Source organism: Apteryx rowi, unplaced genomic scaffold (genome assembly GCF_003343035.1).
Source record: "Apteryx rowi isolate R43461 unplaced genomic scaffold, aptRow1 scaffold_174, whole genome shotgun sequence".
Taxonomy (NCBI): domain Eukaryota; kingdom Metazoa; phylum Chordata; class Aves; order Apterygiformes; family Apterygidae; genus Apteryx; species Apteryx rowi.
The window spans coordinates 833,456-852,577 of NW_020448019.1; the positions used below are offsets into that span (position 1 = coordinate 833,456).

Genomic DNA, 19,122 nt, shown 5'->3' on the forward strand with positions numbered 1-19,122 from the left:
CTCCCTCGGCAGCGTAGTAAAAACCCGCGGAGCGTCGCCCCTCGTGCGAGTCGCCAGACGAGCTCCGGGAAGGCCAGCGCCGTTCGCGTGCCTCGCCGCTCGCAAGCGTTACAAACGGTTGTGCAGTGAAAACTTCTGACGTGCTGATTTTAGTCTAGTTTGAGAATAAGCAACTAGTACTGCAGGCAATAAGTGGAAAGTAAGGGCAAAATGTTAACAGTTTCCTTTAAATAAAGGGGGTATCAAACGAAAGAATACATCCTTAATCTGGTGCACGTTATATCTTGATACTACACGCAGTCTGTATAACTGAGAGATCACTTTATCTACACTGCTGGAGTACTTATCTCATTATTTTAGTTGTCCGTTGTTTTCCTGCGTTGAACTATAGCCTGCAAAGATTTTTATGTACCATTTAAAAGCCTTGAGCCTAATAATTCTGAAACTTCGGTCTACACTGAGAGCATTGCTCTTGCCACCTTAAATATTTCCTCTACGTTCTGTGAACTGTCTGATCCTCTGTCTGAGCTGGTAATTTGTTGTACAAGTGTCTCAGCATTTATTTATGCAATGTTTCCTGCAGTTGTATAATGCATAGCTGACACTGTCTGGAGTTGCCCAAAGAGGTTGCCATATTTGATTTAGTACATAGTTATTTAAAGAATGGATTTTTTTATATATATATAAAACTTTGGAGGAGCAGCATGTGGGGKTTTTTTTGTTTAAGTTCTAGGGAATAAAGCTTATGTAACTAATTTTTAAATAATTTTAATCAGCCAGTTTTTTCTATTTACTACAGCTCCAAATGACCACTTACTATACAGCAACCGGTCCCAGATTAACTCTACTTTGAAAGCTTGTGAAGATGCATTGCATGATGCAGAAACAGCATGCAGACTCCAGCCATACTGGCTGAAAGTAAGTTCTGACTTCAGTTGTACTTTGTAACTGGTGCAGCATAAAGGTTTTAAAACAAGCTATTAGGTTGTTCAAGGAGAACTGAATTTGAGAGATGCTTTAACTCTTGTAACTTCTTTGACTCCTGTGACTTACAGACATTCAACTATGATATTCTTGTGCTTTCTGGTTTGAGGGAAAAGAGCAATAAGCAACACAGGTCCTTCCTGGAGGATGAGCTACTAAACACTATTGTCTTTGACTTGGAGGAATCTCAGGTTCATGAACTGTCTTTAAAAACTGAGTGCTGTACTTACATTTTTCTATAAGCTATAATATATATAATATAKATTTCTATAAGCACTAGTTTAGGAGATTAATGGGGGGGGGGAGTAGATTTTTCCAAGATAGAATATGGGATTCCTCAAGCTTCAGCTGTGCCAGTGATCAACTGGGCTCAGATGCTGGGAGAATTATACTTACTGGAGTTAGGGAATATCCCGTTTCTGCCTCTAAGAGCTTGTGTATCTGAAGATTTTTCAGAACCATTGTGGTTAAAAATCCAGCCACCGGTGGTATCAAGGAATAAGAGACTGTTGTAATGAATTCTGTCTGCCTAACTTTCTTTTCTCCGGAAAGATCTTCTGTAATTTCATCTTGCTTTAATTGAATATTCTCACAGCAAAAGGAACAAAAGCTGCAACTGTGGATATATTTCATTTCAGGGTCACTTAAGGAAAGGACAAGCATTAGCTAATCTGGGGAAAACAGAAGAAGCTTTAAGAGAGTTTCTATTCTGCCTTGCTCTAGATACTGGGAACAAGATGGCCAAATCTGAGGCTCAAAAGGTGAGTTCCCTAAACTGTCTGGACCTGCCTAATCACTTTCAGTGATCTAGCATAGAAAAGGATCAGAATTCTCTCTCTCTTTCTCTTGTCTCGCATGCAGGCTCGCTCTCTCTCTCCCTCTCCCTTTCTCTTGTCTCTCACGCATGTGCTCCCTATCTCTCTTTCTCTTGTCTCTCTCTCATCTCTTGCTTGCACACTCTCTTTCTCTCTTCAATGGATTACTGCAAAGGGCTGGTTGGGGAGATAAATCTAGAGCACTGTTCAAATTCTGGTTGTATCCATTGCTGTATTTGAAGGTAATGGGGGTGGCAAGAAAACATTAAGCAGACACTGTGTGGAAACAGTTACTCATGATGTTAGCATCAGCAAAATAGAAATAAAATGGAGTTGCTAATAATCGCCACCCACAGACTCTTATGATTGCCTCTGATCAAACTTCTAATCTGTTTCCTAGCTTGGCAATGTATTACCAATTACTGAGTGCAAAAGAGGGGGAGTTGCTATTTAATATTTTATCAGGCCATTGACTGGTGGAGTGCAACACGCAGCACCCTTCCAGCTCCACTTGGGAGCAGCAGCTCCCTTCCTGCAGCCYTCGTGCGCTGCTCCAAGTATCAGCATGTGAAGGGGCCAGGAGAGGAACCAGTCAGCAGAAGGAGAGATGTTTTAAAATCGTTTCAAAGGTTGCTAATAATTAATGCTAAATAAGCAACGTAACAGATCTGCAGTAAGCCCTTTCGAGTAGCAGCCTAAGTTACAGTTTGTGGAATCTTTCACCTTTCCCTTTAAAGGGGTTTGGTGAAAACAGTTAGTTTTGTTTTGTACACCTCAAGGATTAATTACGGTCTCCTTTCCTGGAATGCATTGGCGTTTTTACCTTTGATCATTTGTTGTTGTTGTTGTAGCCAAACGGCTTAGCATCACAGCAAGGATAGCTTATGAGAATAAAAATGTAATAGTTGCTATGCTTTATCTTCATTTTATTAAATTCTTTTTTATGGCAGTGCATTTATGCTTTTGTCTGTGGTTGGTGGGATGGGAAGTTTTGGGCTTCTGAGTGCTGTGACATGAAAGGCTTTTTAAAAGCACAGTAGAATTCTTACAGTAAAGCTCTGTTCACGCAGGTAACTGAGAAARTATGGCCTGGATGGCTGTGGTGCAATCAGATTTTTATCATATTTTGTATGTGGCTGAGATTTCCATTTCCTGTGGGACTTTCTGTCATTGTTCTTTTGGTTGGGTTGGGTTTTTTTTGTTGTTTTTTCCAGCATGTTCCATACAGTCTTTCGTTGTATCATGATTTGTTCTCATAGTCATGCTGGGAGACTTCCTGTGTGCTAGAGCAAGAAAAGCAAGAACAAACAGATATGTTTCTAAATTCAGACTCCAAATAGTCTTATCAAAGACAGCTAATTTCTGAGCAGTGGGGTTCTGAGGAAAACTGTGCTTCTTGCAACTGAAAGAACTGCTTGCACACTCATCAGATACAGAGTTCATCCATGATGTAATACTGGGTCATTTCCAAGCTGTTTGCATAACAATGACATACTATTTTTTACCAAATTCTTCAGGCACAGCTATGACATTCTGTTTGCGTTAGCTGTCTCTCCACATTAGTTTTGACATAGAGTATGATCCTGTGGAATCTTTTTGCCTTTAAAAAGAAATCTTAGCTATCATGTGGGTTCCTCATGTATCAGCAGGATCACCTCAGTAGTATGCTGAAATTAGCTTTTAAAGCATGTGAATTTTCCATTCAGCTTTTTTTTTCCCCCCCCCTTGACTAATCATCTGATGAACTGCACTGTAGTACAAGTGGCTACAAGTTGCTAGTTGATACTGATTCACTTATTTTCTGATAGCAAATGAAGACCTTTTTTTTTTTCTACTGCCTTTTTTTTTTGTATTGTCACATAGGTGAATTAAAATAGTTACAATTTACAGTGTCAGAGACGTTTACTTGACTGAACATGGATTAAACCTGTGAGATGAGTGCTTTCTGTACTAATTAACTCCACTGAAAGTTTCTGATAGGCAGCAAAAACATTTGAGAAAGATGTTAATAATTCCTGTTGAGCTCTAAACTGTAGAGCAAGAGGACAAAGGCATGTTTGTGCCTCTTATCATAGAGAATGGTTAAGAACATACTGGCTTGTTTAACTCCGAAAATATCTCTTCTGTTTGTTAAGCCTATATTGCATCAACTTTTGTATTTCTTTTTGCTTTCACCCTAGAATAAAGGGCCCTTTAAATGGCTTTTAAAAATCAAGGATGCTTCTTTCAGCTATTCCCTTACTTGCTTTTTTGCTTAGCGGATACAAGGAAAGAACTAAGCAGTGAAGTATTCTGTTTTATATCACAGCTTCTACTTAGTTTATTTTCACTCATCCCGGGAAATGCTCAGGAACACTTACCTGATATCCTGCAGCTGTTGTCACATCACTCTAGATTAAAGGGGAATCTCCTAAATTCAGTGGGATCTGGAGGCACCAGCCATAACCTACAAAGGTTGCTCAAGGTAAAGAAATCTGATGTGCGGTTTTTAATTTTGCTGTGTTTTATGTTCACATTGGGAAGTCTTCTCTCCTTTTCATCTCTGGGAGACTGGATGATACATTTCCTCAGACTTTTCCTGAGTTTCAGAATGTACATAAAATGTGAYTTACTGGATTCTCTTTAACTGTCTTCCTGTTTGTTTAACAGAAGCCTTATGCTGTTCTTAATTTTTTGTCAGAAATGAGAAGGTACTATACCTGTAACTGTCTTTAGCTCTTCGAAGTAATGGGTAGTAAAGAGCCTCTGAAGTGAAGCAAGTCAATTTGAGGGACAGTTCTCATCCCTCTACATACTAGGTATCACCACAGCTCCTGATCACAGTCTGCAGTATGTACTTTCAGGTTCATCTGGGGAGTTGATGTGACAAGCTGATAGGTGATGCTCTATGAAATGGCTGTTAATAGGTTGTAGCCAGAGTGGGATAGTGAATGATCATTTTATCCCTTGCGAAAGAAATCAGTCTTGCTGAAGGAAGCTCTGTGCACTCTCTCTCTTATAAGTTTTGTGCATTTATGCTGTTTCCTCAGAATAAAACTCATGTTGCTTTGGTGGTTTTGATATGATGGTTGATACCATCATTGATACAAACAATATATAATTTTCCATTCCAGGCTAAGTGATAACAATGTGTCATGCTGAGATTTAGTCAAATTTCTGCATGAATCAAGTTTCGTGACCAACCCATAAAGCCATACATAAAGGCTGAAAAAAATCAGTGACATTGGGGGGAGGGGAGAGTTAGTTTGAAAAGAATTTCAATTAAAATCAGACCCTGATGCAGCAACTCTTGAACTGCTATGTCTTGACCTACAAAGTCTTTCCTGATGATCCATAATATTAAGGCTTGTTACAGGTTTTGTTTTGTTTTTTCTTTACAAAGCTGTTTGTGTTTAATGTTGATCCTCTCTTTACACAGAYAAATGTGGAACAGAAAAAGGGTTTTCCTGTTCAAGAGGAACAAAATGTAACTACTTCTGGCAGTTTGAGGAAATCTGTACAAATTACAGAGAGTAACAGGGACTGCTCAGAGGAGGAGAACAAACTCACCTCCCTATCGGAGTCTGCCTTTCTCATTTCTGAGAAGTGCAGCCTTCTGAAAAGGAAGTGCTGCTCTGAGGAGATGAGAAGCGCTGAGGTGCCCTGCAAGCTCATGAAGAAAGGTATGTTTAATTAAGCACAGGATGAGTTCCACAACATGCAGTCAGTGGAATTTTTTCTTAGAGGAAGAGGCTTCAAATTAGACTTTGGTTTTTGTATCTTATCTTTAATCTAGTCAGGGCACGATGTGGAACTTGGAATGCTGCACCTTCCTTGTAAAATTAATTGTTAGTCTAAAAAAGGGCTAAGAAAGTTAGGTCAAGTGGTTGTTTCTTACAAGATTCAGAGGTCTTCTGATAAACATTAATGCTGTGCATGCTTTTGGCACTTTCCATATTAAGTAAAATATATATGTTATGCTTAAAAGCATGAATTCTGTTTGCTCATGACATCTGAGATCCGGCCTTGTTCTCATGCTGTGGGATGCATTTACAGTGGCATGACAGAAGAATTTGTCCCACTGTAGACTTCCAACACTAAAAGATACTTTGACATTAACTGTTAATGCAAGGCTAAATTCAGCCTTCTGTTAGTGGGCATAATGTCACAAAAATTAAGGGGAGGTATGCTAATTTTTGCCAAAGCTGAATTTGATGCTTTGCATAGAAGTTATTCTAATGATGCTAATGGTTCAGTAACCTGCAAGTAAATACAATACATGTTTAAATATCAGATACTGTAGATACACAGGAAAAAAGTCTCTGAAATTCTGCATTGTTTATGTAGTTGTGTCCAATCATGTATTGTAATATGCTTTTTTATCATTATTGATAGATACAGTTGATATCAAGGGAGGTAGTGCTGGGCACCATATTCCATTTGATTTCGTGGATCCATCAGATTTGGATTGCTCCCTGTGTATGAGGTATTCATTATTGTCCCGTGCATGTCCTTAGTTTTTAAGCTTTATCTTTCTCTCATATGATCTAGAGATTTCCTAGCTTACTTTTTCTTATTTTTCCTCTGACTTGAAATCTGCTTTTATTACAATGATTCTTCCATTAACGCGTTTCTAGTTCTTTGGTTCTGAACACTGTTGATGAATAGGAACTGTTTGATCTGCTCAAGACTAGTGATTGTTTGGGAAAAGACAGATAAGGTCATGTGAGGGTTAAGTACATTAGCGAACATGTCTAAAAGATTTCCCCTCACCAGTTACACGCGCCCACTCACAGACGCACACAGTGCACAAGTCCGCTGTTTGTCCCTTGGAATTAGTAGAGCCATACATGACATTATATAATGCATAAAATAGCAAAGGGAGCACATTCTATGACTATTCTAAGTTTGCATGTAAAATATTATGTTGCTGCTATTGCAGTAGGAGGATCTTGCAAGCAAAGAGCATGTTTTTTCTCTAGCACTTAAATGTGATGCGCTGAATTCCTGCTTTAGTTAACTAAGGCCACCATAACACTTGCTTCATGATCTCCTCTGTCAGCTAAATAACAGATTTAGTCTCAAGGATAGCAATGACTTAATACTAACAGAATTGTTAACTCCATCTATTTGGCTACTTGTTTTGTAAAAACACTTTTACCTTTGGCAAATATTCATGAGGGGTTTTGTTACTAACATTTAGAAAGAAATATTTGGAAGGTGTGYTCCACAGCATTCTTCCACCTCTGCACTCAGTGTTGTTTCGGCCATCTTTTTAATTACCCAGACTTATAAACAAAGTATGTTGGTGTTAGTCGTGCACTGTATTTTAGATTCTTAAATAGCAGATGGCCTCTTCATGGAATTTATTTATTTTTAAAAGACCTGAAAAAATGTAGATTTCCTTTTGTTTTGTTGTTTAAATGYTGTTGGGGAAAACTCAATTTATTTCAAACAAACTGAAATCTTTGGGGGAACAACTGCTGTGTTGTTTAACTCACTTCTGCTTGGAATAAATCAGGTCTGCCCCCTCTCCCTCTGTCCGCCTACAGCTGAAACATGCTCCCAAAGTTTACACAGCTGTCAAAACACTCGATACTGCTAAGAGCAAAACTTTCCTCTAACACAAAGCCACGCAATTGGTCTTAGCTGGTTTTAATGAGTCTCCATGTTTATGATCATTGTGTCCAAAAAGCATTTTTCAGATGTTTTTAATAAAATTAATTAACTACATTTCCTCATCCTCTATGTTAAATCAGAAACAGCTAGACTACAATACATTCTTAAAGGAATGAGCTTAAGGATTTCTGGTTCTCTGAGAGCATAGGGGGATGCTAGCACTGATTCTATATTTGCAGTCACAAATATAGCCCTTACATCCAGAGGTGTGTAAACTTTGTAACTTCATTACAACAGTGAAGGCTTGCACTAAGAGAAGCTGTCACAAGACCTTTTTCACTGTTACTATTAATGCAAATTGATCATAATTATTTCCTGCCATGCTCTGAAGTATTTTACGGATTTGRATCCTGAGATACCTTGCACTAATTGCCTAGTAACCTACTGACCTATTCGCTATTAACTGCAGGAGCTGTTATTAACCGGTTTGTCAGATGGAGTGGCAAAGTGTTATTGATCTGTGTTCACTCCAGCAGCAAGCAGAAAATAGAAACTAAGGGTAAAACAACGTATTGGTGAGAAATGAGAGAGCATTACTCAGCAGGAGTGAATATTTGGTTTCTATCATTATAATAGCTTAAAATGCTGTCACAAGAAATCTTTCTACATAGTGTTTCTTTCTCCAAGTCATGAGACTCAGTCCAGGCCCTGTTAGAGTTGCTGGGAAAAGCTGTGCTGGCTTCAGTGAGAGCTGGACCAGGATGGTGCATTCTAACAGGGATTTCTTGTCTTTATGCTAACATTTCAGACCAAGTCAGTCACTGCTGAATAGTTACATATGCAAACAAATGCTTACTGAAACAGTTTAGAACTTGGTATTTTACATAGTTCAAAGGAATAAGTAGCCTTTGTGCTGTGAAGTTTCTGTTCACTAAACAATTAACAAAGAAGGGTTTTCAATCATACAGTCAAGTTGCAATGAGATAGGTGTGGCATTTGATATTTCTTCATATGTTCCCTTGCTTAAATGCCAGTATTTATAGTAACTAATGACATTTAATAAACTGGCTATAGCAATTTTGTTAAGAGCCAATTATGTTCTTAAACGTATTCATAGTGCTGAAGATATTAATAAATGTGGGTTTACATATTTATAATTTCCACATGTACAATAGCAATTTAGTTTATTGCTTAGTTTATTCCATACTAGGTGGCAATAGCAAAGTCTATAAGCTGAATAATACAAAAGTTGGATGAAATTAAAAGCAAGAAACAACTTCTTCCCTGAAGTGTGGAGTCCGTAGTTAAATTAGTGAATGAGTACAGCTGTTTTGGTAACAGCTTTTTGGTTTTACTTTGGTACACGATATTGTTGTCTTTTTGTTTTTGGATTTTCCAATCCAGGCTCTTCTATGAACCTGTCACTACACCTTGTGGGCACACGTTCTGTCTCAAATGCCTTGAGAGATGCCTGGATCACAACCCAAAATGTCCCCTGTGCAAAGAAGGTCTCTCAGAGGTAATGATGCATGGATTTAGTCCGCATAAATTAGAGGGCACGGAATAGGATCAAGTAGCACCTTCAGAAACCTCTGGTACTTCCAAACTCAAAAGAAATATTACATAACTTAAGAAAAATACAACTTCTAGGAGGTCCTGGGGACTAACAAAGTGTGGATAATCTTCTCTGTTTGAACTTTAAGACCATGTTTATATTTGGAAAATCTGGAAAGGGAAGACAAATCACCTAGGGATTGGCTAAAACAATGCCTGTAACTTGGTGAATAGTTCAATAAACAACTCTTCAGTGGTAGTGCAAGCTCAGAGGATCATTTGTATGTGCAATAGACATAACAAAATGGAGCTAACAGATGATTACCTTGTGCATAGGCACAGTAGTTTGAAATGCTAGACATTATCCAAAACTGCTTGCTTTTCCTTTTTTGCTGCAGTGCTTGGCTATGAGGAAATACTGTAAAACGGTACTAATGGAGGAGCTGATAGCTAAATACCTTCCAGAGGAACTCACTGAAAGAAGAAAGATTTATGAAGAGGAAATAGCAGAGCTTTCAAAGTATGTAATCGATGTATTTAAAAAACAGTCTCTAATAGCACAGCTGCTAGCTAACGAATGGCTGCTGCTGCTGTGGAATGGGAACGAAGGTGCTGACAAAGGAGCTTCTTGCTCTGTATCACATGATTCAAAGAGGACAGGGTCCAGGTGAAATTATGCTTTGAGCAGTATAACTAGACACTGTGCTAAACAATAAACAGAAGAAATTCAGGAGAGTTGCACAAGGTACAAATCAATGTTGTTGCTTTCTGTGGCCGTTTATGAAAGCCTCAGAGTGAGACAGTGGGTGGAAGTGAAGCCTCGCAGGCTGGGGGTTGGAAATTACTGTGTAGGGAAGAAAAGGGATTAAGGAAAGTAAAATAAAGTAAAAACAGTAATAGAAATGCATTAGCTAGCACTCTTACTAGCAAAACCAGAAAGCATAACTAAAAATCATTCTGCTAATAACAGTGGAATATCAATTTCCATTCTATCTAGCCAGATATCAATTTAAGGGGAAAAATAATTTTAGTTTTTACTTGAACTAAATTGAGATTTTAATCTAAAGATGTTGTAACTTCAGTTTAAAGATACCGTAATTTCAGAGAATACATTACTGCATAAAATGTGTGTATTTTATCTCTCTCCAATATTTTGGTAAAATGTCATCTCTGATTTGTCCTTTCTTACAGCCTAAATAAGAATGTTCCTATATTTGTCTGCACAATGGCTTACCCTACAGTCCCATGCCCTTTGCACATCTTTGAGCCATGTTATCGACTGATGATTCGACGGTGCATGGAGACTGGCACCAAACAATTTGGGATGTGCATCAGTGACCCTGTCAAGGGGTGAGTGAGCAGCATGCTTGGACCATGTGATCTACCCTGCTTAGTCTGGGGCAACTCTCTTTGGAGGAAGGTGCAGAAAGGTCCTTGGTTCTAGACATTTATGTGGTAGTCTTCCAATAGAGAAAGTTTCTTTCTACTGATGACAATTAATGACATTGAGAAGATCAAAGTTTGCCTCTTGAGCACTTGGATCCTGTCTGATATGACTGCCTGTTTTCTTGAAACCTACAGCTAGATCTAGTATGTATTATATGAAGTTGAGCTGCAGACTGCTTATAATACACGAAAAGGAAGTGCATTTTCTTTTACTCTGAAATCTGTTTAATGCTKTGGCACAAGCAGTCAAATTGAAATGGCAGTAAGGTGTAGGCTGGTTTTGTGGGGTTTTTTTGTTTTAATTATGAAAAGAATAATCAAGCTATTGGGAAAGATTTATGTGCTTATGGTGTTCTGAGTACAGTGGAGGCTGCAGAAGTATAACAGGATCTTCATAAGGACAGGCTGAGCATTTACATTGAGCCATTTACTGACTTATGCACTTGGATATTAATGTGTCCATTTCTGAATTGAGCAGGGTTGGCCTTTTTTTTTGGGGGGGGGGGGGCATATACCTGCAAGCTATATACCATAAGAAGTATGGTGTATACTTTGTATACAAAAATAAAACAAATAATAACAAAAAAACTGCTGAACTTCTGAGGAAAGTTTACTTTACAGATTTCATTTAATTCTAATACTCTGAATTGCACTGGTTCTTTTGTACAAAATGACTGAACATTTCTAGATATGTAAAAAGATATGGGGAAAGTATACTTCCTAGCCAYGTAAAACTTTCAATTTCTTCAGAAATTCCCTGTATTCTAAAACATGTAGTTAGTGTTAATCAGATCAGACAGCCTGAATCTTCCTGATAATTTTGAAAACAATTGTTAATAATTTGAACTATAGCAGGTCAGTACTATGAGCAATATAAATAGAAATGAGAGGACTCTGGTAAGTACCTTTGTGGTAGGGCCTGGCTCTATGGCAGTCCTGTGGAACTAAGGGTGGAGAGAATAAAACTTGTTTACTTGCTTTTGTTCTGATTTAAATAGGTTTGCAGATTATGGCTGCATTCTGGAGATAAGAAATGTTGAATTCTTTGCTGATGGTCGCTCTGTTGTGGACAGCATCGGCAAGAGGAGATTTAAGGTGATACAGCACAGCCAGCGTGATGGCTATAATACAGCAGATATTGAGTACATTGAGGATCAAAAGGTGAGTTTAGAAACATTTCATATAAAGTGTATTAAATCTGAAAATCTAAATACATCTCATTTTCAGTGAGTTCCTTTTTTGTTGAACAGTTGTTTCTAGTAAAGCAAACAGTGTGGTGTTTACTGTTTGTGGTTAAAGATGGGAAAATAGCAGTTACCACATTCTTCAGAAAATGCTATGTATGTGTGCATGCTTTCCTAGAGGGTTTTAACAAGACAAAACAAAGTGAATACAGGATGAGATCTTACCACTCTTCTATCTAGAATAACTTTTTGCAGTTTATAAGACAAAAGAAAAAAAAAAAGCCTCTGTTTTCATGGAAGCCAACTGGAAAGCTTCCGTTTAGACAAATGGGAGCAGGATTGGGCCCAGTACAGCTTTTATATGATTTATATTAATTACTTTAAAAATAGGTAAGCAATCAAAGTATTCTGGGTGATGTATCTTTTGCTATACAATGGGAAGACAAAATGTCTATTCTAAGGAGTCAGTAAATTTAAAAATTTGCACAAAGCTTTTGTTCTGTGCTATGTAAATGGGATATTTACGTAAAGGTGATTTCATTTAGCAATCTGGAAAGTCTTTATTCTGCAAATAGTTGTCTTTGGTTTAGAATAGAGAACAAGAAGGTGAAGGAGTTGATAGAGGGGTTTGTTTTAGGAGAAAAATTACTTTATATATATATATATTTTTTTTTAATATATATATTTTTTTTCAGGATTTATCACTCCCTCAATATCTCTTTTCTTTTCCCCTCCCTACCAAAAGAAACCCTAAAAATGAATTTGGTGCCTTCTCCAACATGCAGACTGAACTAAGTGTCCTTCCTCCTCTCCTTACTCATTTCAGGTGCAAGGACAAGACTATGCTGCATTACTTGTTCTCCATGATTCTGTCTATGATCAGGCATACATGTGGTTTAACTCACTCAAGCAAGCACTCAAAAGTCGAATTCTCAGTCATTTTGGTCCAATGCCAGCTAAGGATCCTGACCCACAGGTATCCAGAATCAATGGTTTATGTAACTTTTTTTTAGACAGAAATCACAGAATAAGCAATAAGGTAGGAAGCATGCTCTTTTCATGATGAAAATGGTAATCCTCTTAATTTATCCCGCATAAGCTAGGTATCTGCATTATCTTGCCAAGCACCCGTGGTAGTGTTCTTGTGAACAAAAAGTTTACATTTAATATTGATAACTTTCTGAGAATATCTAAAGTATCAATCCCAGGAGATATATATGCTTTCTTGCCTACTGTATGTCCCCAGCTGAATGAATAAGAGAAAATAGAGGACAGGAATCGTGATACACTTGTTCAAGGACTTCAAATGGCAGGGATTTTAAACTAACAGAATATGACAGAAGTTAAATACGCAGAAATGATGTATAAATTAAGAAGGGAGGCAGACATCCCAAATATTTGGGTCAATAGTAACATAAGAGTAAAAAAATCCAGAAGACCTAACCTATAAACTGTTGCTAGAAATAGAAGTGGATCTCCCTGCCCCCACCTTTAACATCCTATTTTTAGGAAAGGTGCAGCTTAGCTGTAATTTTTATTTCAGGCCAACCTGTAATTATAAACCATTAGGTTGGCGGTTAGATGGCAACTTAGCAAGCAGGTTATCAAAATACTGTCTCTTAAGTTCTTCAAAAACAAGACCTTACTATCTAAAGATAACCTAACTTCTGCTTTTCTCCCTTTCTGCAGGCTAACCCTAATGGGCCAGCCTGGTGCTGGTGGGTCCTAGCTGTCCTTCCACTTGAGAACAGAGCTCAGCTCCCATTCCTTGCCATGAAATCCCTCAAAGACCGCTTGAATGGCATCAGACGTGTCCTTACATTCATGTCTCGTACAAGATCACGGTGATGGTGAGGAGGAGAGCTGTGAAGTCTCCCACAGTACTTGACTTTAGAGTGTCTCTTGTAACTTCATCTAACTGCAATAATGTCTTACATATTTGAGTGTCAGGATGTTTCAAGCCTGAATTTCAAAGAAAATAAGTTATAAAGAGCAAAGGATATTTATGGATGCTTCAATAGTTTCCTTCTGGAACTCTGAGATAGTTATTCAATCACTGCACTGCTAAATTAATAACAAATGTGATAGAACAAAAAAGTGATCTTGTTTGCCATAAACCTTTTAAAAAGCTTAAAAGGTTTTTAATTTATTTTATTTTTATTTTTTGTAGTGGATAAAGGAAATTGTGCAGTTTAATGTGAAGCAGAAATAATAATGTTAATGCATTATTTCAGTGAACTGCAAAGTCTTTTATTACAAATGGTTCAGGTTTTATATAGCATTGTGTAAAATAATGTTCACAACTTCCATTTGATAATTTATTTTTGCACTATGATTTTTTTTTGTTGTTTCCAAATGTATATTATTTATGTGTACATTCTCTAAAGGAAATGAGTTGCTCTATTTATTTATAGTGTTATTACCCTGTATTTATGACTGGGGAGAAAACAACAATATTAGCAGTGCACAAGCAGCTGCTTTGATCATTTTTTCTGTATAGTTGTGTTCAAATACTTTGAATGTTTTCTTACTTAGCCCCAGTTCTATTGCAGCCTAAGAAGGATTTTTTTTTCCCTGAAACAGCCTGCCATGAAGTCGTCAATATACACAGATTGTCTGAGATAATTCAAGCATAGTTGTTAGTGCTTGATCACTTGCAACTTGGTCCCTGATATCACAAAACAGTCAAGCACGTGCTTAAGTGTGAGCTTTTAAGTGCTTTGCTAAATTCAAGTATTGACTTCAGTGGGAACTGGCCAGAGTGGTGACTGAAGGATCCCTTCCTTAATATTCCACAAAGCAGAGAATAACTTGAGTTCAATTGATATCTGAACTCTTTCTCGCAAGAAAGGATAATGGCTACAACTGCTAAGGAAGAACCACAATATATGAAAAGTGGCTCCTCTTAAAAGAAAAGTTTTGGTATCATTTCATTGTGGATTATTACATAGATTCTTTATATCAAGCCTTGTTGCTGTTAAGATCTTTTTTCTTTTTTTAATTGTTTGGGATTTGGTTTTAGGGGAGGGGGCAGTGGAGTTGCTTTGAACTGTAGGACTTGAAGAGGGCAGTTTGTGCCACATGAGAAGGAATATGTTTTAATAAACATGCTATTTATTTCGCCCCAATCTTCAGGTTTCTGTTAGCTTCAAATCTTCACCCAGACACTGCATTTTCCTTAGCAGAGATTGGGTAGTGTTGCTAATAACTGCTAACACCCAAGGAAAACAAGTGGATTTTAGGGTGATCACTTCTAGCAATAGGCAGGTAAAAACAGGACAGAAAGGAGAATAGCAGTAACTTGTTTTTGCTTTTAAAGCAATAGTTCACTATTTTATGGCTTTTATTGCTTTCTACCACTTTATGGGATTGATYTTACCTCCACTAGGATGAATTTGACATTCACAGATTTCAATGCAAGCAGGATTGGGCCTTTTATTCTAATCTACTGTTTCCCTTTTCAGTGGAAAAACAAATAGGTTGAATTGAAAATACTGTGGAATACTACAAGTTTCTTTATTACTTTTATCCAGGAGAGCACTGTTTGCTGTTCCATGCCTTTATGGAAAAATGCAGTAGAATTTAATGTGTTTAGTGTATCTTTTTTGTACCATTATTATATCATCAGAAATATTTATTAGTTAAGAGTAATTTCTGTACCATTAAGTTTCCATAAAACTGTTTCCCCTTTTGTTAAATTCTATAGGACTTTTCCATAAGGGTACAAAGAAACTAATGGAACTGAAACATGTTTCAACCTTATGAAGGAATATGTATCCTGTATTTTCATTTAGCTACTCTAGAAATGCTACAGCTCCTTTCCATACTGCTAGATTGCTTTACTCTTTTCTGTAGATGGTATTTTACATGCTTCTCTGTGAACAATATATAGAAATACATACACATTCTGAACAATAACAAGTGTGGTGGCTGAGACCTGCTATGGCATTTGTCTTCATAAGTCAATAATTAAGTGATTTTTTTTATTTGTTTGGAAGTGAAGCTGCATTAAATACAACTCTTCCTTAAACCATTATGTATTAATGCATAACATAAGGGGCCCATATTGCTCCCATAGAAATAAGCTGGCATTTTTTCTTTGTATCAGTGAGAAAAGGACCTTAAATATCTTTCATTTTTAGACTTCCTCACTGATCTTGTTCTTTTTCCTGCATGCTACATCTTCTACATACTTATTTTCTGCCTATTTTGTTGATTTAGAAATTGCCATGGGAAGAATCCTTGATTTTTAAGTGATTATTGTCCCTTTTATATATATATATTTTTTTATTATTATTATTATTAGCCAGAGGTAAAGCTGCCAGAATTTCCTAAGCAGAAATTTGTGTGCATGCACTATGGTCATGCACACCCAGTGCATCTGTTGCAACCTGGAAACACTGGAAACACTGGACCTGTTGCACGTAATGCATACAGTTGATTTGCACGTGCACAATAAATCCAACATATTGARAAAGCTGATCTGTATGTGTACAGCAGCATTCTGTCTGGGACTGCTCTGTGGCCCTGCATCCTAGATCAATGTATAAAGTGTGTAAAATCCATCCAAGGGGGAAAAAAAATGAGGAAAAAAAATTGCTGGAACACACAAACCTGTTCAGGAAAAGCTGGATGAAGAGTAGCCTTAGTCTTTGGTGAGTTATGATGATAATGATTCAGTAATGAGATTTAAAACCAAAATCTTTCAATTATGCTACAGCATTGTTGATTTTTCAATTGTATTAATTGGTACAATTATGTAAATGCAACATTTATTAGAAGCATGAATAAACAGCTGAATAGATTTAAAAATACCTTCACTTTAATTATAGATACAGCATTGATCAGATAAGATGCTAATTAGGGGATATTTTATTTATGCATCTCACAGTATTCTAGATACCTATTTGTCCCATACAGAGTCTTGCTGATCTTGCTGAAAAAAATCATGACTAAATCTTGCATTTCCTGTGTGGCCGGAAGTGTTGATTAGTCTTTGTTGTTAGGGCATAAGCAATACATAGTTTTTTTGCTAGCCCTCCATTGACCCTAGATCACTGAGGTAGGATTACTAAAATCAATGGAAATTTCTTGATTCCATGGAAATGTGATCAGTCCCTCTTAAAAGAAGGAAAATAGAAAAAGCCACTCCCCTGCGAGGCAGGAGGAAAAGGCAAGAAAAGGCTCAAACTATAATTAATCACCAACCTCCAAGAGAATATCATGTGTTAAGCCACCTAAATGTCTCCTGGAGGCTTCTTGAATGCTTTAGACTTCCATTTGTGAGATAGTCTTGTTCATTTGTGAAATCTCTTCACTCTTCTGTAAGTGAAGTATTTAATGTAAATACATTAAAATAAATAACAAAGGCTGGCTATGTCACCTTTCCAAATATCTGTATGTATGTGTATGGTTTCTAATTAAACACATTCTCTCAGATGAGTATTATGTCCTCCAGAAAACTTATTTATCATTCTCATGTACAGAGCAACTTCTGACAGTCATGGTAACTTTCCTTTGTCTTATATGCTGCTTTGTCTAGCAATAACTTAAAGGAAAATATTTCCATGAAAATAGCTTTTATCTTGGCCAGCATGACTTGGTTGAAAATAAGAGTGGATTAATTGGGGGAAAAAAAATCAAACCTGAGTGATCTCAGACACAGTTGTAGAAAGCTGTTTAGTAGTGTTATTTCAAGTGCTTCTATCTTTTCTTCCTTTAGCTTGTAGCAATAAGAAATACCATCTGTCATACTGAATGGCTGACCTATTGCTGGGCCTATGCTCTGTCCTGTATGACTGACTGCTTGCTAACAGAACACCTGAACCACTGACTTCTTAATCCAAAGATTATTTTAATCTGGGGGGGGGGGGAGGCTTGGATTTGGATTTAGCATTTAGATTTATGCTGCATAGTAAACTGTAGAGGAAGAGAACTTTATGGAAAATCAAATTTTGTGGTTTAGATGGTGATTTAATGATTTCTACTTGGTGCTGGAATTTTACTAGTGTTCAAGATAACAACAGACAGGAGTTGTATTTCAATGCAATGTTTAGGAATGGAGAACATATTCACAAACTCTTATTAGAAAAGTAGAGTAACTACAATTCGCATGTAAAACCTAATGAAACTGTATGCGCTTAGGGTAGTGCTCCCCAAACTGTTTCAGTCTGCAGGTCCTACATCAGGTGAGCTCAAGTCCTCATTAGTTTCAGCTTCACAACCTAACTTGTAACTGGTGCAGCACATAGTTTAAGATCTGGTGATCTGGGGTCTCTTCCAAAGCCCAGTAAATCACTGGAAGACTTACAGCTACAAAAAGAAGGTAAAATTTCAGCAAAGTCACTATTCTGAAACAGATTGCTAAATAAATACTACCTGGGAACAAGAAGCTAATCTGCTTAGTCAAGATTAAAATGGTGGGTAATAAATAAAAAATGAACTATTACTATCATATGAAGTGCTTACTTATGTCAGAGTTTCATAAGGTCTAAATTAATCCTCACATAGAAGTGCCTGTATTGTTATTGGTTGCCATTCTTGAGCTTTTTCAGAAAGTCATAGCCATATATTTTATAAATATATACACATATGCACCTTTAAGTCTTTACATTAAATTTGCAGAACAAAGGTTTACAGAGCAGAAGTGTAGCAAAACAATGTAATAGCGTCTATAATTTAATGGTAATGGAGAAAAGTACAAAAATGAGGAGGAAAAGACTATCTGTATAAAGATGTCTTAATATGACACCATATAGTTGTCCAGTTTAATTCCATCAAGTTATGTGGTTACAAGAGTGCCAGAAATATATCAAGCCATTTTAAATGAAAACAGTTCTTTGCGGGCTTGTGAATTCTATTTGTTTGTAAAAACATCTTTTTGTGCAATGTAATGAACTTGAAATGAAACAAGTTATACTCTTATATCACTGAACAGAGTCTGTTCAGCTACCTCTACGTACAATTGAAGTACTTTATTTTTTTCCAAATCTGTTCACATTGTCATATAAAATATATTTTTAAAAAATCATAGTCCAAAGAACCTGTATGTGTTTGTAGATGTACTTATAACGATGTTGTACTGACAAAGTCTGTGTGGAGAGTTGTGTTTGCTAATTAAAATTGTGTTCTTTACTCTTTGGCTCATAACAAAATTACAAAGACAAACATACTGAATAAACATGGCAGTTACAATTTCAATACTCAAACAGAACGAGAAAGCATTGCTCAAGATAACCTTTCAGATGCATCCTTAAACAGTTTCTTTTGTCTATTATCTTCAGGAATGCTCTTCCTACTGCTCTCTCGAACTGATTACTGCAGTTAAAGATAGATAGAAATTTACCCTCAAGGAGTATTGTTACATCAACTACTTATTTCTGCAAGTTTTCATAATGCAATGGTTGGGTTTTCATAGATCAATGGGGATCAATCATAAAATATGCAAGCCACTTAAAACTTTGCTTTAATAGGCATAGTTGTTTGGTATGTTGTATTAACTGAGAGAGATCTTACTTGTCTCTTATGTTTTACTATAATTC

General features: G+C 36.9%; 1 protein-coding gene across 2 annotated transcripts in view; it reads left to right on the top strand.

Annotated features, from left to right (window-relative positions):
* Positions 1-18,715, top strand: part of LONRF3 (LON peptidase N-terminal domain and ring finger 3) — a 26,864-nt gene extending 8,149 nt beyond the window's left edge. The window contains exons 2-12 of one of the 2 annotated variants that reach the window (XM_026061007.1): positions 800-918; positions 1,623-1,745; positions 4,108-4,263; positions 5,218-5,461; positions 6,174-6,264; positions 8,802-8,916; positions 9,350-9,471; positions 10,143-10,301; positions 11,396-11,558; positions 12,408-12,557; positions 13,271-18,715. In XM_026061007.1, the coding sequence (XP_025916792.1) occupies positions 800-918; positions 1,623-1,745; positions 4,108-4,263; positions 5,218-5,461; positions 6,174-6,264; positions 8,802-8,916; positions 9,350-9,471; positions 10,143-10,301; positions 11,396-11,558; positions 12,408-12,557; positions 13,271-13,429 (1,601 nt within the window). In that variant the 3' untranslated portion in view covers positions 13,430-18,715. The remainder of the gene's footprint in view (positions 1-799; positions 919-1,622; positions 1,746-4,107; positions 4,264-5,217; positions 5,462-6,173; positions 6,265-8,801; positions 8,917-9,349; positions 9,472-10,142; positions 10,302-11,395; positions 11,559-12,407; positions 12,558-13,270) is intronic. The other variant, XM_026061008.1, reaches the window with a different exon arrangement.
* Positions 18,716-19,122: the final 407 nt, after the last annotated feature.